Raw genomic sequence first — 25,096 nt, forward strand, 5'->3', positions numbered from 1 at the left:
GTCTATGGACAACGCCGGCTCTTCGGCTTAAAAATGGAGATGAGCATGACACCCCAGAGTCGGACACGACTGGACTTAATGTCAAGGGGGAAAATCAAAATCATGTCTCCTCTCAGCCTTCTCTTCTTCAGGTTAAACATGCCCAGCTCTTTAAGCCGCTCCTCATAGGGCATGTTCTCCAGACCCTTGATCATTTGAGTCACCCTCCTCTGGACACATTCCATGCAGTCATGCCAGCCTCATGACCTTGGAGGTGTCTATGGACAACTCTGGCTCTTCGGCTTAAAAATGGAGATGAGCACGACACCCCAGAGTCGGACACGACTGGACTTAATGTCAAGGGGAAAACCAAAACCATGTCTCCTCTCAGCCTTCTGTTCTTCAGGCTAAACATGCCCAGCTCTTTAAGCCGCTCCTCATAGGGCTTGTTCTCCAGACCCTTGATCATTTGAGTCGCCCTCCTCTGGACACATTCCAGCTTGTCGATTGCGATGCCCAGAATTGGACACAATATTCCAGGTGTGGTCTTATTCCCGGTTTGTGTTTTTTTTTGCAGGAAGTCATCGAGGCGATTGCCGAAAGCGCCTTCAAGGCTTCGACCTTCCCGGTTATTCTTTCATTTGAGAACCACGTTGACTCGTGAGTAGCTTTTGGCCGCGGAGACCAAAGGAGCTGTTCTTTCAGCACCTGGGAGAGCGCAAATGGCAGCATCACGGTTTGTTTCTTCTGGGTTTTCCTAGGGCAAAGCAACAAGCCAAGATGGCGGAGTATTGCCGGAATATTTTTGGTGACGCTCTCCTCATCGATCCCTTTGAAAAATATCCGGTATGTCTTCAAAGTGAGCTTGAAGGGGGAAAAATACCATCTGGGGAGAAACTTAAAGTGGTGGGTTGTATTGTCGAGGGCTTTCATGGCCGGAATCACTGAGTTGTGAGTTTCCCAGGCTATATAGCCATGTTCCAGCAGCATTCTCTCCTGACGTTTCGCCTGCATCTATGGCAGGCATCCTCAGAGGTTGTGAGGTCCTCACAACCTCTGAGGATGCCTGCCATAGATGCAGGCGAAACGTCAGGAGAGAATGCTGCTGGAACATGGCCAGACAGCCTGGAAAACTCACAACAACCTAGGCAAGTGAGGTTAGTGTTTGAGGCAAGTGTGAATGCTGCCATTGGCCAGCTTGATTAGCATTGAATAGCCTTGCAGCTTCAAAGATTAGCTGCTTCCTGCCTGGGGGAAGCCTTTGTTGAGAGGTGCTAGCTGGCCCTGACAATCACCACGTCAAAAAAACACAGAGAAGCCATTGAAATAATAATAATAACAACAACAACAATAATAAAATAATATAATACATCGTAAGAATATCTAACAATAACAATATATAATAATAATAAAACAATATAACAAAATCATAAGAATATCTAACAATAACAATATATATAGTAATAATAACGCAATATAATAGAATCATAACAAGAATATATAATATAACAAGAATATATAATATAGCAATAACAATACATAATAATAATAAAACAATATAATAAAATCATAACAGGAATATCTAACAATAACAATATTATAATAATAATAATAATAATAATAATAATGCAATATAATAGAATCATAACAAAAATATATAATATAACAAGAATATATAATATAACGATAACAATATATGATAATAATGAAGCAATATAATATCATAACAAGAATATCTAACAATAACAATATAATAATAATAATGCTATACAATAGAATCATAACAAGAATATCTAACAATAACAATATATAATAATAATAATGCAATATAATAGAATCATAACAAGAATATATAATATAACAAGAATATATAATAAAACAATATAATAAAAGCATAACAAATATATCTAAGAATAACAATATATAATAATAATGCAATATAATAGAATCATAACAAGAATATATAACAATAACAATATATAATAATAATGAAACAATATAATAAAATTATAACAAGAATATCTAACAATAACAATATATAATAATAATAATAATGTAATATAATAGAATCATAACAAGAATATGATTAACAATAACAATATATAATAATAACGCAATATAATAGAATCATAACAAGAATATATAATATAACAATAATATATAATATAACAATAACAATATATAATAATAATGAAACAATATAATAAAATCATAACAAGAATATCTAAGAATAACAATATATAATAATAATGCAATAGAATCATAACAAGAATATATAATGTAACAAGAATATATAATATAACAATAACAATATATAATAATAATGAAACAATATAATAAAATCATAAGAATAACAATAACAATATACAATAATAATGCAATATAATAGAATCATAACAAGAATATATAACAAGAATATATAATATAACAATAACAATATATAAGAATAATGAAACAATATAATAGAATCATAACAAGAATATCTAACAATAACAATATATAATAATAACGCAATATAATTGAATCATAACAAGAATATATAATAAGAATATATAATATAACAATGATATATAATAGTAATAAAACAATATAATAAAATCATAACAAGTATATCTAAGAATAACAATATATAATAATAATGCAATATTAGAATCATAACAAGAATATATAATATAACAAGAATATATAATATAACAAGAATATATAATAATAATAAAACAATATAATAAAATCATAACAAGAATATCTAAGAATAACAATATATAATAATAATAATGCAATATTAGAATCATAACAAGAATATATAATATAACAATTTATACCCCACCACAGAACAGTTAAAAACAATTAAAACAACAGCATTATAACAATCAATTAAACATCATATAACATCTCATTATACATATCTCATATAACACTCCATATACCTGTGGAGTGTCTGGATGGAGGCGAAACGTCAGACAAAAATGCTGCTAGAACATGGCCCGGAAACCATACTCCATATACCTGTGGAGTGTCTGGATGGAGGCGAAACGTCAGACAAAAATGCTGCTAGAACATGGCCCGGAAACCATACTCCATATACCTGTGGAGTGTCCGGATGGAGGCGAAACGTCAGGCAAAAATGCTGCTAGAACACCGCCATACAGCCCAGAAACCACCCAACTGGCCGCAGTGCGTTTCGTTTAGCAAAGGAGCTTTGTAAAATATTATCTACACAGGTTTCGCACCTTTCTCACACTTTCCTTGATTCCTGGGAGATATTTCAAGCTCCCAGGAAAGGAGCGTGAAATATCTCCGAAGGTGGGTACCCGCATCCTTCTTCCTTCCCAAGCCCGTGAAGAAAGATCTCTTGCGCTTCTTATCTTGATGCCACGCTTGAAGGGCCTTTCCTTCTTTCTCTCTCCAGCTCCAGCCTGGCGTTCCCTTGCCGAACCCTCAAGAGCTGCAGGGTCGGATTCTGGTGAAAAACAAAAAGCGTCGGCCGCACAGCAAGGGCTCGGAGGGCAGCGTCCGCAAGCGGGTCCTGGAGCAGATGCCCAGCACTTACAGCGATTCCTCAGGGGTTGGCGAGCCAGGCTCCCCCGCACTAGGTACGCATCCTGAGGGCCGGAATCCATGTTTTCATCCTATTTTTTTCCCAATTGAAGAACATCCAGCCTGTCTGCCTTCCACACGTGGGTGGTCATAGAATCATAGAACGATAGAGTTGGAAGAGACCTCCTGGGCCATCCAGTCCAACCCCATTCTGCCAAGAAGCAGGAATATTGCATTCAAATCAACCCTAACAGATGGCCATCCAGCCTCTGTTTAAAAGCTTCCAAAGAAGGAGCCTCCACCACACTCCGGGGCAGAGAGTTCCACTGCTGAACAGCTCTCACAGTCAGGAAGTTCTTCCTCGTGTTCACATGGTAGTTTGAAGCCATTGTTCCGTGTCCTAGTCTCCAAGGAAGCAGAAAACAAGCTTGCTCCCTCCTCCCTGTGGCTTCCTCTCACATATTTATACATGGCTATCATATCTCCTCTCAGCCTTCTCTTCTTCAGGCTAAACATGCCCAGCTCCTTAAGCCGCTCCTCATAGGGCTTGTTCTCCAGACCCTTGATCATTTTAGTCGCCCTCCTCTGGACACATTCCAGCTTGTCAATATCTCTCTTGAATTGTGGTGCCCAGAATTGGACACAATATTCCAGGTGTGGTCTAACCAGAGCAGAATAGAGGGGTAGCATGACTTCCCTAGATCTAGACACTCGGCTCCTCTTGATGCAGGCCAAAATCCCATTGGCTTTTTTTGCCACCACATCACATTGTTGGCTCATGTTTAACTTGTTGTCCACGAGGACTCCAAGATCTTTTTCACACATACTGCTCTCAAGCCAAGCATTGTCCCCCATTCTGTATCTCTGCATTTCATTTTTTCTGCCAAAGTGGAGTATCTTGCATTTGTCACTGTTGAACTTCATTTTGTTAGTGAAGTTTAACAGTGACAAATGCAAGATACTTTATTTATTTTATTGTGATATTATTTTGTTGTTTGTATTTTATTTTGTTGTAATGTATCCCCATTGGGGAGATGGTGGCGGGGTATAAATAAAGTTTATTATAATTATTTTACTGACACAAAAGCACAGCATGTCACAGCAAACGAGATCTCTCTGCTGGATTTCGTATCACAAAATCACAAGTCGAACACGTCCAAGCATCTAGGACTGTGTGATGTATTTCCGAATGATGCGCGCAGATCCAAGTCAGGTGGCCTTTTGCAGTTGACAGATTGTGATTTTGTCGATGTTTATTCTTTCCAAATGCCGGCTGAGATCTTTTGGCACAGCACTCAGTGCACCAATGACCACTGGGACCACCTATGCTGGTTTATGCCAGAGCCTTTGCAGTTCGATAGCGGCTAAGTTTTTCCTGTTGTTTTTCCTCAATGTGACTGTCACCCGGTATAGCGACATCAATAATCTAGAATTTTTTCTTTTCCACAGTCGTGATGTCTGGTGTATTGTGTTCCAAAACTTTGTCAGTCTGGATTCGAAAATCCCATAGGATCTTTGCATGTTCATTTTCCACGACCGTTGCAGGTTTATTATTTATTTATTTATCGTGTCATCAGCAACCATTGTATTACAATTCTAACAGAGCAAAACAAACACACAAATTAAAAAGGAAAAAAAAACACAGATTTTGCAAATTTGGTATTTGGTTAAATGTCCTTTGACCAGTATCTGGCCACTTGGAGTGCCTCTGGGGTTGCCGCAAGGAGGTCCTCCATGGTGCATGTGGCAGGGCTCAGGGTGCATTGCAGAAGGTGGTCTGTGGTTTGCTCTTCTCCACACTCGCATGTTGTGGATTCCACTTTGTAGCCCCATTTCTTAAGATTGGCTCTGCATCTCGTGGTGCCAGAGCGCAGTCTGTTAAATGCCTTCCAAGTCGCCCCGTCTTCTGAGTGCCCAGGGGGGAGTCTCTCATCTGGTATCACCCATGAATTGAGGTGCTGGGTTTGGGCCTGCCAGTTTTGGACTCTCGCTTGCTGGGGTGTTCCAGCGAGTGTCTCTGTAGATCTAAGAAAACTATGTCTTGATTTAAGTCGTTGACGTGCTGGCTGATACCCAAACAAGGGATGAGCTGGAGATGTCTCTGACTTGGTCCTTTCACTATTGGCTGCTACTTCCCGGCAGATGTCAGGTGGTGCAATGCCGGCTAAACAGTGTAATTTCTCCAGTGGTGTAGGGCGCAGACACCCCGTGATAATGCGGCATGTCTCATTAAGAGCCACATCTACTGTTTTAGTGTGGTGAGATGTGTTCCACACTGGGCATGCATACTCAGCAGCAGAATAGCATAGCGCAAGGGCAGATGTCTTCACTGTTTATGATCCCACCAATGCAGGTTTATGATCCCACCAATACTTTCCTGCTGGCAGGTGGTCCTTGTGACATAAGTTCCAGTGAATCATCTGGGCCACAGAGTTGGCCTCTGTTTGTAGTCTGTCTGTGCGATTTTCTTGCAACAGCTGAGAAGATGATCCATGGTTTCATCCGCTTCCTTGCACAGTCTGCATTTTGGGTCATCCGCTGATTTTTCAATCCTGGCCTTAATGGCATTGGTTCTGATGGCTTGCTCCTGGGCTGCAAGAATCAGGCCTTCTTCTGTCTCCTTCCTCAGGGTTCCATTCATGAGCCATAACCAGGTCTTCTCCTTGTCAACTTTTCCTTCAATCTTGTCAAGGAACTGCCCATGCTATGCTTTGTTGTGCCAGTTGTCAGCTCTGGTTGGAGTGCAGTTTTCTTGTACTGACTCTTTGTCTGCTGTGCTTTGAGAAGTTTCCAATTATTTACTTCAATTAAAGCAGGTTCTTGGCTTTCCTTGACATATTCTGCCAGGGCATCGTGTTGTTGTTCTTCGACTGCTTGTTTGACTTGTAAAAGTCCTCTGCCCCCAAACTTTCCAGGCAGATAGAGCCGGTCAACATCACTGCGAGGATGTAATGAATTATGAATGGTCATGAGTTTTCTAGTTTTTCTGTCCAAATTGTCCAGTTCTGCCTGTGTCCAGTTTATGACGCCAACCAGGCCATGATGGCCGCCCGTAGAGGCCACCATCCAGCCATGAGCCATGGAGACACCAACCAGGCCATGACGGCCGCCCGAAGAGTCCACAATCCAGCCATGGCCCATGGAGATGCCAACCAGGCCATGACAGCGGCCCGAAGAGGCCACCATCCAGCCATGGCCCACGGAGACGCCAACCAGGCCATGACGGCCGGCCGAAGCGGCCACCATCCAGCCATGGCCCACGGAGACGCCAACCAGGCCATGATGGACTCCCAAAGCGACCACCATCCAACCATGGCCCCTGGAGATGCCAACCAGCCCGTGATGGCTGCCCAAATCAACCACCATCCAGCCATGACCCACGGAGATGCCAACCAGGCCATGACAGCCACCCGAAGAGCCTGCCATCCAGCCATGGCCCACAGAGACGCCAACCAGGTCATGATGGCGCCCAAAGCAACCACTATCCAGCCATGGCCCATGGAGACTTCAATCAGCCCATGATGGACTCCCAAAGCGACCACCATCCAGCCATGACTACTGAAGACCCAAACCAGCCCATGATGGCCACCCGAAGCGGCTGCCATACAGCCATGGCTCATGGAGATGCCAACCAGCCCATGATGGCCGCCCAAAGCGACCACTATCCAGCCATTGACCCCTGAGACGCCAACCAGGCCATGACGGCTGCCCAAAGCGACCACTATCCAGCCATGGCCTCCGGAGACGCCAACCAGCCCATGATGGACTCCCAAAGCGGCCACTATCCAGCTATGGTCCATGGAGATGCCAACCAGCCCATGATGGCCGCCCAAAGCGGCCACCATCCAGCCATGGCCACCGGAGACGCCAACCAGCCCATGATGGCTGCCGGAAGTGGTCACTATCCAGCCATGGCCGCCAGAGACGCCAACCAGGCCATGACAGCTGCCCGAAGCGACCACCATCCAGCCATGGCCGCCAGAGACGCCAACCAGGCCGTGACGGCCACCCGAAGCGGCTACCATCCAGCTATGGCTCACGGAGACGCGAAACAGGCCATGACAGCCGCCCGAAGTGGCCACCATCCAGCCATGGCCACCGGAGACGCCAACCAGTCCATGATGGCTGCCGGAAGTGGTCACCATCCAGCCATGGCCCACAGAGATCTCAACCAGGCCATGACGGCCGCCCGAGCCATGGCCGCCAGAGACGCCAACCAGGCCATGACAGCTGCCTGAAGCGGCCACCATCCAGCCATGGCCTACGGAGATGCCAACCAGGCCATGATGGCCACCCGAAATGGCCACCATCCAGCCATGGCCGCCAGAGACGCCAACCAGGCCATGACGGCTGCCCGAAGCAACCACCATGCAGCCATGCCCCCCGGAGATGCCAACCAGCCCATGATGGACTCCTAAAGCGACCACCATCCAGCCATGGCCCCTGAAGATGCCAACCAGGTCATGATGGCCGCCCAAAGCGACCACCATCCAGCCATGGCCCACGGAGACCTCAACCAGGCCATGACAGCCACCCGAAGCGGCCACCATCCAGCCATGGCCGCCGGGGATGTCAACCAGCCCATGATGGCCACCCGAAGCGGCCACCACCCAGCAATGGCCCCTGGAGATGCCAGCCAGTCCATGGTGACTGACAGAAGCGACCACCATCCAGCCATGGCCCACGGAGATGCCAACCAGGTCATGATGGCCGCCCGAAGAGGCCACCATCCAGCCATGGCCCACAGAGACGCCGACCAGGCCATGATGGCTGCCCAAAGCAGCCACTATCCAGTCATTGTCCCCAAGACGCCAACCAGCTCATGATGGCCACTCTTGTGGTTGTAATAAATGCGAAGAATGAGAGAGAGCCACTGATTGATGGATTGGTGGTTTGAGTGTTATTTTTTATGATTCCAAGTTCAATACGCTGCCTTGGAGTGTGGTGGAGCCCCCCTCTCTGTGGAGCTCTAAGCAGAGGCTGGATGGCCATCTGTTAGGAAGGCTCTAACTGCATGCTCCTGGACTGGATGGCCCTTGAGGTCTCTTCCAGCTCTCGGATTCTGAGTCACGCTCGCTCTGCCTGAGAGGAAGGCCGCGGCGAACCTCTTCTGAATAAATCTTTCTGTAGTTGCCATAAATAGAGTTGGAATGACTTGAAGGCGCAAAGCAATAACAGTGAAAAAGGAAGATTATTTATTTCTGTTGAGTTTCTAACGCTAGCCCTTGGGGAAATTTCCCTTTTCACTGCTCGCTTAACTTTAACTCGCTCTTTTTCCTCACCGTCTCCCTCGGCCTCCTTTCCTCCCACAGGTTCTCCTTTCGCAGATGCTTCGGAGGTCCTTTCACCCGTCATGACCAACGGGGAGGAGAAGTCCTCCGACCGGGTGGCGAAGCTGGTCGAACCTCGCAAATCTATTGGTGAGTTTGTCAGGAGGGGAAAAATACTTAAGGAAAACAACAACAACAACTTCTACAGTTGAATTTAAGGATGATTTTGTTTATTTATTTATTTACTTACTACCCGTCCCCTGCCACGCATTGCTGTGGCCAACATGGGGGTTCAGTGTGGGAGGTTTGGCCCAATTCTATCACTGATGGAGTTCAGAATGCTCTGTGATTGTAGGTGAACTATAAATCCCAGCAACTACAAATCCCAAGTGTCAAGATTCTATTTTCCCCAAACTCCACCACTGTTCACACTTGGGCATATTGAGTATTCTTGTAGAGTTTGGTCCAGATCCATCATTGTTTGAGTCCACAGTGATCTTTGGAAGTAGGTGAACTACAACTCCAAAACCAAAGGAAACTGCCCACCAAACCCTTCCAGTATTTTCTGTTGGTCATGGTAAAACCGTGTGCCAAGTTTGGTTCAATTCCACCATTGGTGGGGTTCAGAATGCTCTGTGATTGTAGGTGAACTACAAATCCCAGCAACTACAACTCCCAAACGACAAAATCAATTTTGTTGAGTGGAGAACATACATTAGGTTGTTAGGTGTATTGTGTCCAAATTTGGTGTCAATTTGTCCAGTGGTTTTTGAGTTCTGTTAATCCCACCAATTTTGGTGCCACTTGCCCCTGTGCTTTTTGAGTTCTGTGGATACCACAAACGAACATTACATTTTTATTTATATAGATTTATTTACTGTATTTATTTACTGTATTACTTTGAAATTTTTGGTCTATCATTTTCACGAAACCTTTTTTCCCCTCCATTGCATAGATCGGGAAGCTGAAAGCGAAGAGGAAGAGGAGCAGCAAGACCCCAAAAAACCCACAACCGATGAGGTGTGTCTCTGAATGGTGGCCGGTGTTTGTTTACGTTTGGATCCCAAAAGGGTTGGTCTTGGTCGGGATGAGATGGTGGACGGGAGAGAAAAAGTGTCTCCAAGAGACCCCGTATTGCCTATCTATATCTATATCTATGTATATGATAAAAGTCAGTGTTTGTATGTGGAGGGCAGGAGTGCGGCGGACAGAGGGAGGACGTAGGGCGGAGGTGTATGTGGCAACTTTCTGATTGGCCGCCACTGTGGTACAATTTGCATATGGTCTCTGATTGGCCAGCCTCAAAACTCCAAGATTTTGAGGTGACAGAGAAGAGAGGAAAAGGCCTGAGGCTGTGTCAGAAAATTACCAATACAGGCCAAACTTGATAGGACTTCCAGTACCGTAACTCACTTTCTGAGACCACTGCAACCCTCATCCAATGACTGATCAGGACCAAACTTGGCACACAGAGCCCCCATGACCCACTCTCCATCACGGTGCAGTTTGGAGGAGGGTGGACCACAGATGATGGGACTTCAAGTACCTTCACTAACTTCCTGAGACCACTGCGAGCTATATAAATAACTGAAAAAGACCAACCTTGATACACAATTCCTTTCTCAAATAACCCGGGCAGCGCCAGGTTCCCAAGCTAGTCTATAATAAAAGTAAAAGTTTGTATGCGGGGGGCAGAAGTGCGGTGGACGTATTACGGAGAGGTATGTGGCAGCTTTCTGATTGGCTGCCACTGTGGTACTATTTGCATATAGTCTCTGATTGGCCAGCCTGAAAGTTCCAAGATTCTGAGGTGACAAGAGAGGAGAGAAAAAGACCTGAGGCTGTGTCAGAAAATTACCAATACAGACCAAACTTGGCACACAGAGCCTGCAAGACCCACTCTACATCCTACTGCAGTTTGGAGGAGGACAGACGACAAATGATGGGACTCACAGTACCTTCACTCACTTCCTGGAACCATAGCGACACTCATCCAAATACCAATAAAGACCAAACTTGGCACAGAGAGCCCCCATGGCCAACTCAACATTCTGGTGAGATTTGGGAGAAAACAGACTATGGATGATGGGACTTGCAGTACCTTAACTCACTTTCTGAGACCACTGCGACCCTCATCCAATGACTGATCAAGATCAAACTTGGCACACAGAGCCCCCATGACCCACTCTCCATCCTGGTGCAGTTTGGAGGAGGATGGACCACAGATGATGGGACTCGCAGTACCTTCACTAACTTCCTGGCCACCAGGGGAGCTGTCGCTTCACCGTCCATTTGGACGGTGGCCACTTGGCCACGGTGGTACACGCTTTGGTCACATCCCGCCTCGACTACTGCAACGCTCTCTACGTGGGGCTGCCCTTGAAGACGGCCCGGAAGCTTCAGCTAGTCCAACGCGCGGCAGCCATGGTGTTAACGGGAGCGGGACGCAGAGAGCATACAACGCCCCTGCTGGCCCAGCTCCACTGGCTGCCGATTTGCTACCGGGCCCAATTTAAGGTGCTGGTGTTATCCTACAAAGCCCTAAACGGTTCCGGCCCAAAATACCTTGCAGACCGCATCTCGGCCTATGAGCCCACGAGGGCCTTGAGATCATCCGGGGAGGCCCTTCTCTCGGTCCCGCCTGCCTCACAGGCACGTCTGGCGGGAACGAGAGAGCGGGCCTTCTCGGTGGTGGCCCCCCGGCTGTGGAACGCCCTCCCTGTTGAAGTCAGACAGGCGCCCTCCTTGTTGGCCTTTCGTAGAGGCCTGAAGACATGGCTCTTCGAGCAGGCCTTCAATTGAGAGTACTTTGAATGACACTGGAATGGACTAGGATTACGAAATTGGCTATGACCCCAGGACTTGACGAAGCGGATTTTTAGTATAAGTATGTGTTCTGTTGTATTGTCTGGTCTGTACCGTCTAAATCTTTTGTATGCTGTGCTTTTTGTTGCTGTTCACCGCCCCGAGTCGCCCTCGGGCTGAGAGGGGCGGTCAATAAATGCAATAAATAAATAAATAAATAAATAAATAAAATTTGTGACACTGATGAAGTACTTCCTCATTCTTTGCATGCTTGCTGGAGGTTTTTAAAGCAACGTAAATTACTTACATTCACCTCCCCACATACGTGGTACCTAAATTTCTTACTTGACATATGCAACTGTCTTTCGGGCTGCAAAGGTCGACAGCAAGCTACACAAATTGTCCAGCCTGAAGAAGAGAAGGCTGAGAGGAGACATGATAGCTATGTATAAATATGTGAGAGGAAACCACAGGGAGGAGGAGGGAGCAAGCTTGTTTTCTGCTTCCTTGGAGACAAGGACGCAATGGAACAATGGCTTCAAACTACAAGAGAGGAGATTCCATCTGAACATGAGGAAGAACTTCCTGACTGTGAGACCCGTTCAGCAGTGGAACTCTCTGCCCCGGAGTGTGGTGGAGGCTCCTTCTTTGGAAGCTTTTAAACAGAGGCTGGATGGCCATCTGTCAGGGGTGATTTGAATGCAATATTCCTGCTTCTTGGCAGGGAGTTGGACTGGATGGCTCATGACGTCTCTTCCAACTCTTTGATTCTATGATTCTATGACATTTTGCTGGGATAATTTACCCGGCCCTTCCCTGAGTGAGGGCCGGGTAAATGACCTTGGAGGGCCATATCTGGCCCCCGGACCTTAGTTTGAGGACCCCTGCTCTAAAGAAATGTGTCTCTAGGAGTTAAGAAACATTGAAACCATCAAGCTTCTTCTATACTTCAATAAACTTGTTACAGTTTCTCTTAAAGCCAAGTCTCTGTTTCGAATACTTCCAAGTCAAGCCGTGTTACACATTGAAGAAAGACCAACAAAATATTACAAGCTATTAGCTGTGTTATCAATTTAGTAAACCCATTACAAATAGTAGGAGACCCAGATAAATCGGTGATGTCCCTACTACGTTCCATCTGAATATGAGGAAGAACTTCCTGACTGTGAGAGAAGTTCAGCAGTGGAACTCTCTGCCCTGGAATATAGTGGAGGCTCCTTCTTTGGAAGCTTTTTAACAGAGGCTGGATGGCCATCTATCAGGGATGCTTTGAATGCAATATTCCTGCTTCTTGGCAGGGAGTTGGACTGGATGGCCCATGACGTCTCTTCCAACTCTTTGATTCTATGATTCTATGACATTTTGCTGGGATAGCTAGTAAATATATATAATTGTATATCTGTTTCCTTATTGCACCTCCAAGAATATTTTTTTTTTAAGTTTAATTTTCCTTGTTCCTATTTTTTTTGCCTCTGTCCCACTCACACTCTACTTTCCGTGAATTGACAGGGCACCGCAAGCAGCGAGGTCAATGCCACAGAAGAGATGTCCACGTTGGTGAACTACATTGAGCCGGTCAAGTTCAAATCCTTTGAGGTGGCCAGCAGTGAGTGTGGACGCGGGAGTGGGGAGGCAGGGTTTCCAATGGGGGGTTTGCCCAAGAAACCCTGAGGTTAAGGGCCAGTGATTCGACTGTATTTGGGCTAACAATAGGATTTATGCCTCCTTTAGTCAATAAGATGGCCTTTGATGTAGGGAGGAAGACGTAGTGATACACCATGGGTTCTGAATACACATTCTGGGTGTGACGTTACACCTAACCCCATTCGTGACCCTCGTAATTCTCATGATACTTCAGAATGCAGTCAATGCAAGGTTCATTATTCATCCACTTGGATCAGTGGTTCTCAACCTGTGGGTCCCCAAGTGTGCTGGCCTACAACTCCCAGAAATCCCAGAACTTTACCAGCTGTTTCTGGGAGTTGTAGGCCAGAACATCTGGGGACCCATAGGTTGAGAACCATTGCTTCACCTGTTTTGGTTCCCATTAAATATTATCCCATTCCTATTTGTTTATTTTATTTATTTACGACATTTCTATGCCGCCCTTCTCACCCCAAATTTGTGTGCCAAGTTTGGCCAGATTCACCTGTGTTTATGTTCATAGTGCTCTTTGGATGTAGGTGAACTACAACTCCCAGAAGGGAAGGTCAGTTACACCAAACCCCTTCGGTAATCAAATTTCAAGGAGCCCCCAGTGGCGCAGTGGGTTAAACCCCTGTGCCGGCAGGACTGAAGACCAACAGGTCACAGGTTCGAATCCGGGGAGAGGCGGATGAGCTCCCTCTATCAGCTCCAGCTCCTCATATGGAGACATGAGAGAAGCCTCCCACAAGGATGATAAAAACATCAAATCATCCAGGCGTCCCCTGGGCAACGTCCTTGCAGACGGCCAATTCTCTCACAACAGAAGTGACTTGCTCCTGACACGACCAAAAAAAAAAAAAATCAAATTTCAATACATCAGGTCTGTGTGCCAAGTTTGGTTCAGATTCACCTGTGTTTGGGTTCACTGCTCTTTGGATGTAGGTGAACTACAACTCCCAGAAGGGAAGGTCAGTTACACCAAACTCGTCCAGTAACCAAATTTCAATACATCAGATCTGTGTGCCAAGTTTGGTCCAGATTCACCTGTGTTTGGGTTCACAGTGCTCTCTGGATGTAGGTGAACTACAACTCCCAGAAGGGAAGGTCAGTTACACCAAATTCTTTCATTAATCAAATTTCAACACATCAGGTCTGTGTGCCAAGTTTGGTCCAGATTCATCAGTGTTTGGGTTCACAGTGCTCTTTGGATGTAGGTGAACTACAACTCCCAGAAGGAAAGGTCATCTTGCGCGTTGGATGTAGGTGAACTAAATCCCTCCAAAGACCTCCAGCATTTTTTGTTGGTTATGGGGGCTCTGTGTGCCAAGTTTGATCGATTTCCATTTTTGGTGGAGTTCAGAGTGCTCTTAGATTACAGGTGAACTATACATCCCAGGACCTATAACTCCTATAAATCATGGGGAATTCTCCCCAAACCTCTCTAGTATGTTCAGTTGCTGATCAATTTACATCAAACCCCTTCGGTAACCAAATTTCAACATATTACGTATGTGTGCCAAGTTTGGTCCAGATTCATCAGTATTTGGGTTCACAGTGCTCTCTGGATATAGGTGAACTACAACTCTCAGAAGGGAAGGTCAGTTACACCAAACCCCTTCGTTAATCAAATTTCAACACATCAGGTCTGTGTGCCAAGTTTGGTCCAGATTCATCAGTATTTGGGTTCACAGTGCTCTCTAGATGTAGGTGAACTACAACTCCCAGAAGGGAAGGTCAGTTACACCAAACCTCTCCAGTAATCAAATTTCAACGTATCACGTATGTGTGCCAAGTTTGGTCCAGACCTGATGTGTTGAAATTTGATTACTGGAGGGGTTTGATGTAACTGACCTTCCCTTCTGGGAGTTGTAGTTCACCTACATCCAGAGAGCACTCTGAACCCAAATACTGATGAATCTGGACCAAACTTGGCACACATATGTGATATGTTGAAATTTGATTACTGGAGGGGTTTGGTGTAAATTGATCAGCAACTGAACATACTAGAGAGGTTTGGGGAGAATTCACCATGATTTATAGGGATGTATAGTTCACCTGTAATCTAAGAGCACTCTGAACTCCACCAAATATGGAAATCAAACTTGGCACACAGAGCCCCCATAACCAACAAAAAATGCTGGAGGTCTTTGGAGGGATTTAGTTCACCTACATACAGAGAGCAAGATGACCTTCCCTTCTGGGAGTTGTAGTTCACCTACATCCAGAGAGCACTCTGAACCCAAACACATGTGAATCTGGACCAAACTTGGCACACAGACCTGATGTGTTGAAATTTGATTACTGGAGGGGTTTGGTGTAACTGACCTTCCCTTCTGGGAGTTGTAGTTCACCTACATCCAGGGAGCACTCTGGACCCAAATACTGATGAATCTATGCCAAACATGGCACACATATGCGATATGTTGAAATTTGATTACTGAAGGGTTTTGGTGTAACTGACCTTCCTTTCTGGGAGTTGTAGTTCACCGACATCCAGAGAGCACTGTGAACCCAAACACAGATGAATCTGGACCAAACTTGGCACACATACATGATATGTTGAAATTTGATTACTGGAGGGGTTTGAGTGGAACCGACCTTACTTTCTGGGAGTTGTAGTTCACCCACAACTGGACAAACTGTGACCTCCACCGATGATGGACCTAGACCAAACTTGGCACACAGAACCTCCATGCCCAATCCAACCTACCAGAGTGGTTTGAGGGGACAGACTCACCATAGTGGGAACTGAACCCCACCGAGGATGCGTCTAGAGCAAACTTGCCCAACATCACAAACTTTAAGCACTGATGGAGTTTCTCGGGCTTAACCTAGCGTAATGTGAGTTGTAGTTCACCCACAACATTGTGCATTTCGTACAATTTTTAAAAATTACTTTCTCAAAGAACCCGGTGTAGCGAATTTGTTGATCTATGTTAATTTTTTGATGTATAGCTCTATGTTGCAGTGTGGCAGAATTGGCAGAAATAGGGTAGCAACAGTAGAGGCAAGATTAATTTGCAAACATGCAGCCGATTGGTCGTATGCAGATGAGTGTAGGCCAGGATTTGAAAGGGCCACTGAGCCAGAATGGCAGTTGGGGGGGAAGAGAGCTGAACATTCCAAAGGGGCGGAGTTAAGTTTAAAAATAGGCAGTTAGAGAGTCAAAAAGTTTCAGTTAGGGATTCCTGTTGGTGAAGGACAGTTAGGAACTTCTGTGAGAGAAAAGCAGTTAGGAAAATGGAGCTTAAGTTTTAAGGAAAATAAAGAAGTGCCAGTGTGGTTTAAGGCGGAATATAGTTCTGTTGAGATTGTATGAAAAAGTAACATATTTGTTGATGTGAAACAGTTGAAGTTTGATAAGAAAAGTTAACTAAGTGAATGATACTGAATGTAAGACTCAAGACTGTAACAGAACACACAAATGTAACCATAAGCGTTGGAGCCAGAAGCTATAAATAAACTGTGTTACTTGGTTTACTACAAGAGTGTCTCAAGCCTGTAATACAAAAGCCTCAAGGAAAAAGCTCACAAGAAAGCCCCGGCCAATTTTAAAAGGGGAAAATACATCAACACAAGGCAGTAAAAAGATTTAAAAGAAAATATTTTTCCCCCACATCGTCACATGTAAAAAGACACCTGAAAAAGGACTGAAGTTGTGAAATGTCGGCGCACCGGGCAACACTGGGTACCAAAGTTAGTAAGAGTTAAAGAATCAGCAGCACGGGAGGAACAGAAATGGGAGGGAGCCCTGGAGCGCAACCTTTAATGAGATCCCCTAAGGCTTGCTTTTTGTCTTCTTTCCTCCTAAGAACGCAACAAATCGTACGAGATGTCTTCGTTTGTGGAGACCAAAGGTCTGGAGCAGCTCACTAACAGTCCCATGGAGTTTGTGGAGTATCCCGCCTGACGTTCGGAATGATCGGGATTGGCGGTTGGGGAGAAACAGTACTGGTTGAAGCAGAACTGGATTATATATCAACGTAGACTCATATAAGCAGATAATGTGGCTTATCTGCTTGGGTAATTTAGATCATATGGCAATATGGAGGGGGTCTGAGTTTATTGCTTCTGTGTATTGTCGAAAGCTTTCATGGCCGGTATTTATTTATTTACATTTATTTACAGTGGGTTGTTGTAGGTTTTTTCGGGCTATATGGCCATGTTCTAGAGGCATTCTCTCCTGACGTTTCGCCTGCATCTATGGCAAGCATCCTCAGAGGTAGTGAGGTCTCTTGGAAGTAGGAAAAAGGGTTCATATATCTGTGGAATGACAAAGAGCTCTTGTCTGTTGGAGCTAGGTGTGAGTGTTTCAACTGACCACCTTGATTAGCATTTGATGGCCTGGCAGTGCCTGGGGCAATCTTTTGTAGAGAAGGGATTATATCTGTGGAATGACCAGGGTGGGACAAAGGACTCTTGTCTGCTAGAGCTAAGTGTGAATGTTTCAACTGACCACCTTGATTAGCATATAATGGCCTGACAGTGCCTGGAGCAAACTTTTGTTGAGAGGTGATTAGATGTCCTTGTTTGTTTCCACTCTGTTGTTGTGCTGTTGTAAGACAAGAGTCCTTTGTCCCACCCTGGTCATTCCACAGATATATAAACCCTTTTTCCTAGTTCCAACAGACCTCACTACCTCTGAGGATGCTTGCCATAGATGCAGGCAAAACGTCAGGAGAGAATGCCTCTAGACCAGTGGTTCTCAACCTTTCTAAAGCCGCGACCCCTTAATACAGTTCCTCATGTTGTGGTGACCCCCAACCATAACCCTAACATTATGAATCGCCATGTAAATAATGATCTGTAGGAAGTATTTTCATTCACTGGAGCAAATTTGGCACAAATACCTGGTATGCCCAAATTTGAATACCAGTGGGATTGGCGGGGGGATTGATTTTGTCATTTGGGAGTTGTAGTTGCTGGGATTTATAGTTAACCTGTAAACAAAGAGCATTCGGAACCCCACCAACAATGGAATTGAACCAAAGTTGGCACACAGATCTCCCATGACAACAGAAAATACTGGAAGGGTCGGTGGGCATTGACCTTGAGTTTGGGAGTTGAAGTTCGCCTATATCCAGAGAGCACTCTAGACTCCCAACAATGATGGATCTGGACCAAACTTGGCACGGATACTCCATATGCCCAAATGTGAACACTCGTGGGGTTTTGGGAAAATAGACCTTGACATTTGGGAGTTGTACTTGCTGGGATTTATAGTTCATCTACAATCAAAGAGCATTCTGAACTCCACCAATGATGAAATTGAATCAAACTTGGGACACAGAACTCCCATGACCAACAGAAAATACTGGCAGGGTTTGGTGGGCATTGACTTTGAGTTTTTGGAGTTGTAGTTCACCTACATCAAGAGAGAACTGTGGACTCAAACAATGATGGATCTGGACCAAACTTGGCACAAATTCTCAATATGCCCAAATGTAAACACTGGTGGAGTTTGGGGAAAATAGACCTTGACATTTGGGAGTAAATATTATATTATATGTATATACAATCAAAGAGCATTCTGAACTCCACCAATGATGGAATTGAATCAAACTTGGCACACAGAACTCCCCTGACCAAGAGAAAATACTGGAAGAGTTTGGTGGAAGGGTTTGATTTGAATGCAGTATTCCTGCTTCTTGGCAGGGGGATGGACTGGATGGCCCATGAGGTCTCTTCCAACTCTTTGATTCTATAATTCTATGATTCTATGGTGGGCATTGACCTTGAGGTTTTGGAGTAGTAGTTCACTTACATCAAGAGAGAACTGTGGACTCAAACAATGACGGATCTGGACCAAACTTGGCACAAATTCTCAATATGCCCAAATGTTAACACTGGTGGAGTTTGGGGGAAAATAGACCTTGACATTTGGGAGTTGTAGTTGCTGGGATTTATAGTTCACCTACATTCAAAGAGCATTCTGAACTACACCAACAATGGAATTGAATCAAACTTGGGACACAGAACTCCCATGACCAACAGAAAATACTGGCATGGTTTGGTGGGCATTGACCTTGAGTTTTTGGAGTTGTAGTTCACTTACATCAAGAGAGAACTGTGGACTCAAACAATGATGGATCTGGACCAAACTTGGCACACATTCTCAATATGCCCAAATGCAAACACTGGTGGAGTTTGGGGAAAATAGACCTTGACATTTGGGAGTAAATATTATATTATATGTATATACAATCAAAGAGCATTCTGAACTCCACCAATGATGGAATTGAATCAAACTTGGCACACAGAACTCCCATGACCAAGAGAAAATACTGGAAGAGTTTGGTGGAAGGGTTTGATTTGAATGCAATATTCCTGCTTCTTGGCAGGGGGTTGGACTGGATGGCCCATGGGGTCTCTTCCAACTCTTTGATTCTATGATTCTATGGTGGGCATTGACCTTGAGTTTTTGGAGTTGTAGTTCACCTACATCAAGAGAGAACTGTGGACTCAAACAATGACGGATCTGGACCAAACTTGGCACACATTCTCAATATGCCCAAATGTAAACACTGGTGGAGTTTGGGGGAAAATAGACCTTGACATTTGGGAGTTGTAGTTGCTGGGATTTATAGTTCACCTACAATCAAAGAGCATTCTGAACCCTACCAACAATTGAATTGGGCCAAACTTCCCACACAGAACCCCCATGACCAACAGAAAATACTGTCTTTTCTGGTGGTCTTTGGTGACACCCCCTCGCGACCCCTCCAGGGGTCCCGACCCCCTGGTTGAGAAACACTGCTCTACACCATGGCCACATAGCCCAAAAAAACCTACAACAAACCAGTGATTCTGGCCATGAAAATATATTTATTTACAGTATTTATACCGCTTTTCTCACCCCGAGGGGGACTCAAAGCAGGGTTGTTGTGAGTTTTTCATGTTCCAGAAGCATTTTGGACATTATGATATTATAAATATTATATATATATTATATTATATTATATTATATTATATTATATTATATTATATTATATTATTATATTATTAGAATAGCATAGGAGACAAGTGCTATTGAATGCCAATAGTTGATTGCGAGTATTGACAATGCTGCCTGCCTTCCTGCCATTGTTGCCTTGACAAGTGCCCTTCGATCAGATACAACAAGAAGCAACTGAGCCGGATCTACCCCAAAGGGACCCGGGTGGATTCCTCCAACTACATGCCTCAGGTCTTCTGGAACGCTGGCTGCCAGATGGTGGCCCTGAATTTCCAGACACTTGGTGAGGACCACCCTCTTATTTCCTTCTGCTCAATATTGACAATGGTTCCATCTGAACATGAGGAAGAATTTCCTGACTGTGAGAGCCGTTCAGCAGTGGAACTCACTGCCCCGGAGTGTGGTGGAGGCTCCTTCTTTGGAAGCTTTTAAACAGAGGCTGGATGGCCATCTGTCAGGGGTGCTTTGAATGCAATATTCCTGCTTCTTGGCAGAATGGGGTTGGACTGGATGGCCCAGGAGGTCTCTTCCAACTCTTTGATTCTATGATTCTATGATTCTATATGCTAAGTCCTTATATCATTACTGTTATTATTATATTTACATTATTTTATTTTTTATTATTATTATTTTACTCTATTATTATTATTACATTTATTATTGTACTTTATTATTGCTGTTATTATTCACAGCCACAATAAAGGAAGTGGGTTGCCAAGCATGGTGGTTGCACTGCATTTTGGACTAGAGACCTACTGTATGTACTTGAGTATAAGCTGAGTTTTTCAGACCGTTTTTAGGCGGAAAAAGCCCCCTTCGGTGTATACTCGAGTCAAAGTTATTTAATATTTTACTCTATTATTATTATTATTATTATTATTATTACATTTACTATTTTACTCTCTATATTATTATTATTACATTTACTCTATTATTATTATTTTACTCTATTTTACTCTATTATTTTACCCTGAAGGGGACTCAGAGCGGCTTACAAGTTCTATGTAAATACAATATATTATATTATTAGCATAGCACAATATTAGTAAAATACGTTCCCATATTGTACTACACCAGTATACTGTAATATTATTAGTAATATTACATGTAATATGAAATATATAATTATTATATTGTATTATTAGTATCATATCGTATTACATTATTATATTATTATCAATATGATATGTGTATACAATATATTATATTATTACCACAGCACAATATTAGTATTATGTATTACTTCATTGTACTATACCACTATACTGTAATATTATTAGTAATACTAGCTGTGCCCTGCCACGCGTTGCTGTGGCCTATAGTAAAACTTATCAAAGTTGAGGTAGATATCTGGACTATTATGAAAGAGAGGTCCCTACCTATTCCTTCCCCCTTTTCCTCCCCCTTTCTCTCCTTTCTTCCTTCTCTACCTCTTTCTTTCTTTCCTTCTTTCACTACTTGGTTTCATCCTTCTCTCTTTCCTTCATTCCCTCCCCCTTTCTTCCTTTGCCTTTCTTCCCTCCCTGTTTGCTTCCTTCTTTCTCTTTTTATTTCCTTTTATTTCACCACCATCATAACAATAACAATAATGCAAAGCATTGCCTCTGGGACCTGACACCTCTCCCATTCCCCCTAAAAGGGTCTCAGAGGAACAATAGCATAATAATAATAATAATAGAAATAACAACCTTTACCCGCCACGTCTTGCTGTGGCCAATCTTCCCTCTTTTTCTCCTTCTTTCCCTCCTTCCTTCCTTCCCTCCCATCTTTCCTTCTCCTTTTCCTTCTCTATCTCTTTCCTTCCTCCCCCCTTTTTCTTTCTCTTCTGGTCTCTTTTCTTCCTTCTCTCTTTCCTTCTTTCCTTCCCTCCCTCTTTCTCTACATCTTCCCCCTTCCTTCACTCCCTCTTTCCTTCCTTCATTCCCTTTTTTCTTTCCTTCTCTCCTTCTTTCCTTCCCCCTTTTTCTTTCTCTTCTGATCTCTTTTCTTCCTTCTCTCTTTCCTTCTTTCCTTCCCTCCCTCTTTCTCTACATCTTCCCCCTTCCTTCACTCCCTCTTTCCTTCCTTCATTCCCTTTTTTCTTTCCTTCTCTCCTTCTTTCCTTCCCCCTTTTTCTTTCTCTTCTGGTCTCTTTTCTTTCTTCTCTCTTTCCTTCTTTCCTTCCCTCCCTCTTTCTCTACATCTTCGCCCTTCCTTCACTCCCTCTTTCCTTCCTTTATTCCCTTTTTCCTTTCCTTCTCTCCTTCCTTCCTTCCCCCTTTTTCTTTCCCTCCCTCTGTCTCTCATTTCTTCCTTCTCTACCTCTTTCCTTCCTTCCCCCTTTTTCTTTCTCTTCTGCTGTCTCTCTTTTCTTTCCTTCCATCTTTCCTTTTCTTTCCTTTTCTTCTTCCTTCTTTCTCTAACTTTCCTTCCTTCCCCCTTTTCTTTATCTCCCTTTCTCTTTCTTCCTTCTTTCCTTCCTTCCTGTCTTTCCTGGATTTTGACAGGGCGGGAAGGGGTGCGGTGGGGTTTGGAGGTGGCGTGAAGTAAAAGGAGGTAAGATTGGGGCAGGGGAGTGATGGAGCGTGGGGTTGTGTGTGTGTGTGTGGCGGCGGGGGGAGTGATGGAGCGTGGAGTTGCGTGTGTGTGTGCGGCAGCGGGGGGGAGTGGGGTTGCGCGTATGTGTGTGGTGGTGGGGGGAGTGATGGAGCGTGGGGTTGCGTGTGTGTGTGCGGTGGGGGGAGTGATGGAGCGTGGGGTTGTGTGTGTTCGTGCAGCAGGGGGGGGGTGCGGGAAGCGGCGCGGCGGGGCTTGGAGTGGGCATGGCTTCCGCAGAGGGAACGTTGGCTGGAAGACTGTGTGCGCGCGCCAGGGAACTTGCGGCTGGGCACCAATGCGCATGCTCAGTTGTTTTGTCGTTTTGTGAGTGTGTTGTTGTGTTGTTTTTCATTTTGAGTAGATATGTTTGTACCTTGTGGGTTGTGTTATGGGCATGGGAATTTTGGTTAAGTTTCGTTGGTTTTTTTGAGTTTTGTTGTTTTGCCGTTTTGTGAGTGTGTTGTTGTGTTGTTTTTCATTTTGAGTAGATATGTTTGTACCTTGTGGGTTGTGTTATGGGCATGGGAATTTTGGTTAAGTTTCGTTGGTTTGTTTGAGTTTTATTGTTTTGCCGTTTTGTGAGTGTGTTGTTGTGTTGTTTTTCATTTTGAGTAGATATGTTTGTACCTTGTGGGTTGTGTTATGGGCATGGGAATTTTGGGTAAGTTTCGTTGGTTTTTTTTGAGTTTTGTTGTTTTGCCGTTTTGTGAGTGTGTTGTTGTGTTGTTTTTCATTTTGAGTAGATATGTTTGTACCTTGTGGGTTGTGTTATGGGCATGGCAATTTTGGTTAAGTTTCGTTGGGTTTTTTTGAGTTTTGTTGTTTTGCCGTTTTGTGAGTGTGTTGTTGTGTTGTTTTTCATTTTGAGTAGATATGTTTGTACCTTGTGGGTTGTGTTATGGGCATGGCAATTTTGGTACAGTTTCGTTGGGGGGTTGTGGAGTTTTGCTGTCCGGTTGAACCAACCTAACAGATTTATATATATAGATTACATGTAATATAAAAGTAAAATTCTTATATTTTATTATTGTTATTATATTTATTATTTTACTCTATTAATGCTGTTAATATTCCATTTACATTATTTTACTCTATTATTATTACATTTATTATTGTACTTTATTATTACTGTTATTACATTTATTATTTCAAATATTATTATTACATTTATTATTCTACTCTCTATTATTATTGGAAGGATACGTAAGCACATTCGCATTGAAGAAGGTTAGAATAATGATTTAGTCAGAGTTGGTCAGTCTTACCTTAAATTAAAGTTTTATGTTAATATTAAAAAACGTTGAACCTCCTGATGCTTCAATTAATGTCATTTTATTGGTATCTATTTTTGTTTTGAAATTTACCCATAGTGGCTGCATTATCCATCTTCGGCTTATACTCGAGTCAATACGTTTTTCCAGGTTGTTTGTGGTAAAATGTACTTACATATCCCTCCAATAATAATAGAGAGTAAAATAATAAATGTAATAATAATAATAATAATAGACCATAGACTTCTTCCCCTTCTTCTTTACTTTCTCCTTCCCTTCTTTCCTTCTTTCCATCCTTCTTTCCTCACCACCTTCTCTCTCTCCTTCCTTCCTTTCCTCTTTCCTCCCCCTCCTCCCTCCCTCCCTCTCCTCTTCCTTCCTTCTCTCTTTCCACTCTTCTTTACTCTCCCTACTCACCCTCCTCTCTCTACCCTTCCTTGTTTCACTTTCTCTCTTCATCTTTCCTTCCTTCCTTCCCTCTCTTGCTCCTTCTTTACTTCTCCTTTCCTTCCTTTCTTCTCTCTCTCTTTCCATCCTTCTTTCCTCCTCCTCCTTCTCTCTTTCCCCCTCCTTTCTCCCTCCCTCCCTCCCTCCCTTCCCTCTCATCCTCCTTTACTTTCTACTTTCCTTCCTTCCCTCTTTTTTTCCATCCTTCTTTCCTCCTCCTCCTCTCTTGCCTTCCTTCACTTTCTCTCTTCCCTTTTCCTTCCTTCCCTCCCTCCTTTACATCCTTTCCTCTTCCTCCTACTCTCTCTCCCCCTTCCCTGAGTGAGGGCCAGGTAAACGACCTTGGAGGGCTATATCTGGCCCCCAGGCCTTCGTTTGAGGACCCCTGCTCTAAAGAAATGTGTCTCTAGGAGTTAAGAAACATTGAAACCATCAAGCTTCTTCTATACTTCAATAAACTTGTTATAGTTTCTCTTAAAGCCAAGTCTCTGTTTCGAATACTTCCAAGTCAAGCCACGCTACACATTGAAGAAAGACCAACAAAATATTACAAGCTATTAGCTGTGTTATCAATTTAGTAAATCCATTACAAATAGTAGGAGACCCAG

The 25,096-nt window shown here is 43.8% G+C and overlaps 1 protein-coding gene across 1 annotated transcript in view; it reads left to right on the plus strand.

The window, feature by feature from the left end:
- Positions 1-25,096, plus strand: part of PLCB3 (phospholipase C beta 3) — a 139,841-nt gene that overhangs the window by 78,352 nt on the left and 36,393 nt on the right. Inside the window, exons 12-19 of the mRNA XM_067472482.1 lie at positions 557-639; positions 741-825; positions 3,389-3,572; positions 8,829-8,936; positions 9,742-9,806; positions 13,101-13,197; positions 17,051-17,135; positions 20,352-20,476. Coding sequence (XP_067328583.1) covers positions 557-639; positions 741-825; positions 3,389-3,572; positions 8,829-8,936; positions 9,742-9,806; positions 13,101-13,197; positions 17,051-17,135; positions 20,352-20,476 — 832 coding nt within the window. The remainder of the gene's footprint in view (positions 1-556; positions 640-740; positions 826-3,388; positions 3,573-8,828; positions 8,937-9,741; positions 9,807-13,100; positions 13,198-17,050; positions 17,136-20,351; positions 20,477-25,096) is intronic.

This window comes from Anolis sagrei, chromosome 12 (genome assembly GCF_037176765.1).
Source record: "Anolis sagrei isolate rAnoSag1 chromosome 12, rAnoSag1.mat, whole genome shotgun sequence".
NCBI classification, from domain to species: domain Eukaryota; kingdom Metazoa; phylum Chordata; class Lepidosauria; order Squamata; family Dactyloidae; genus Anolis; species Anolis sagrei.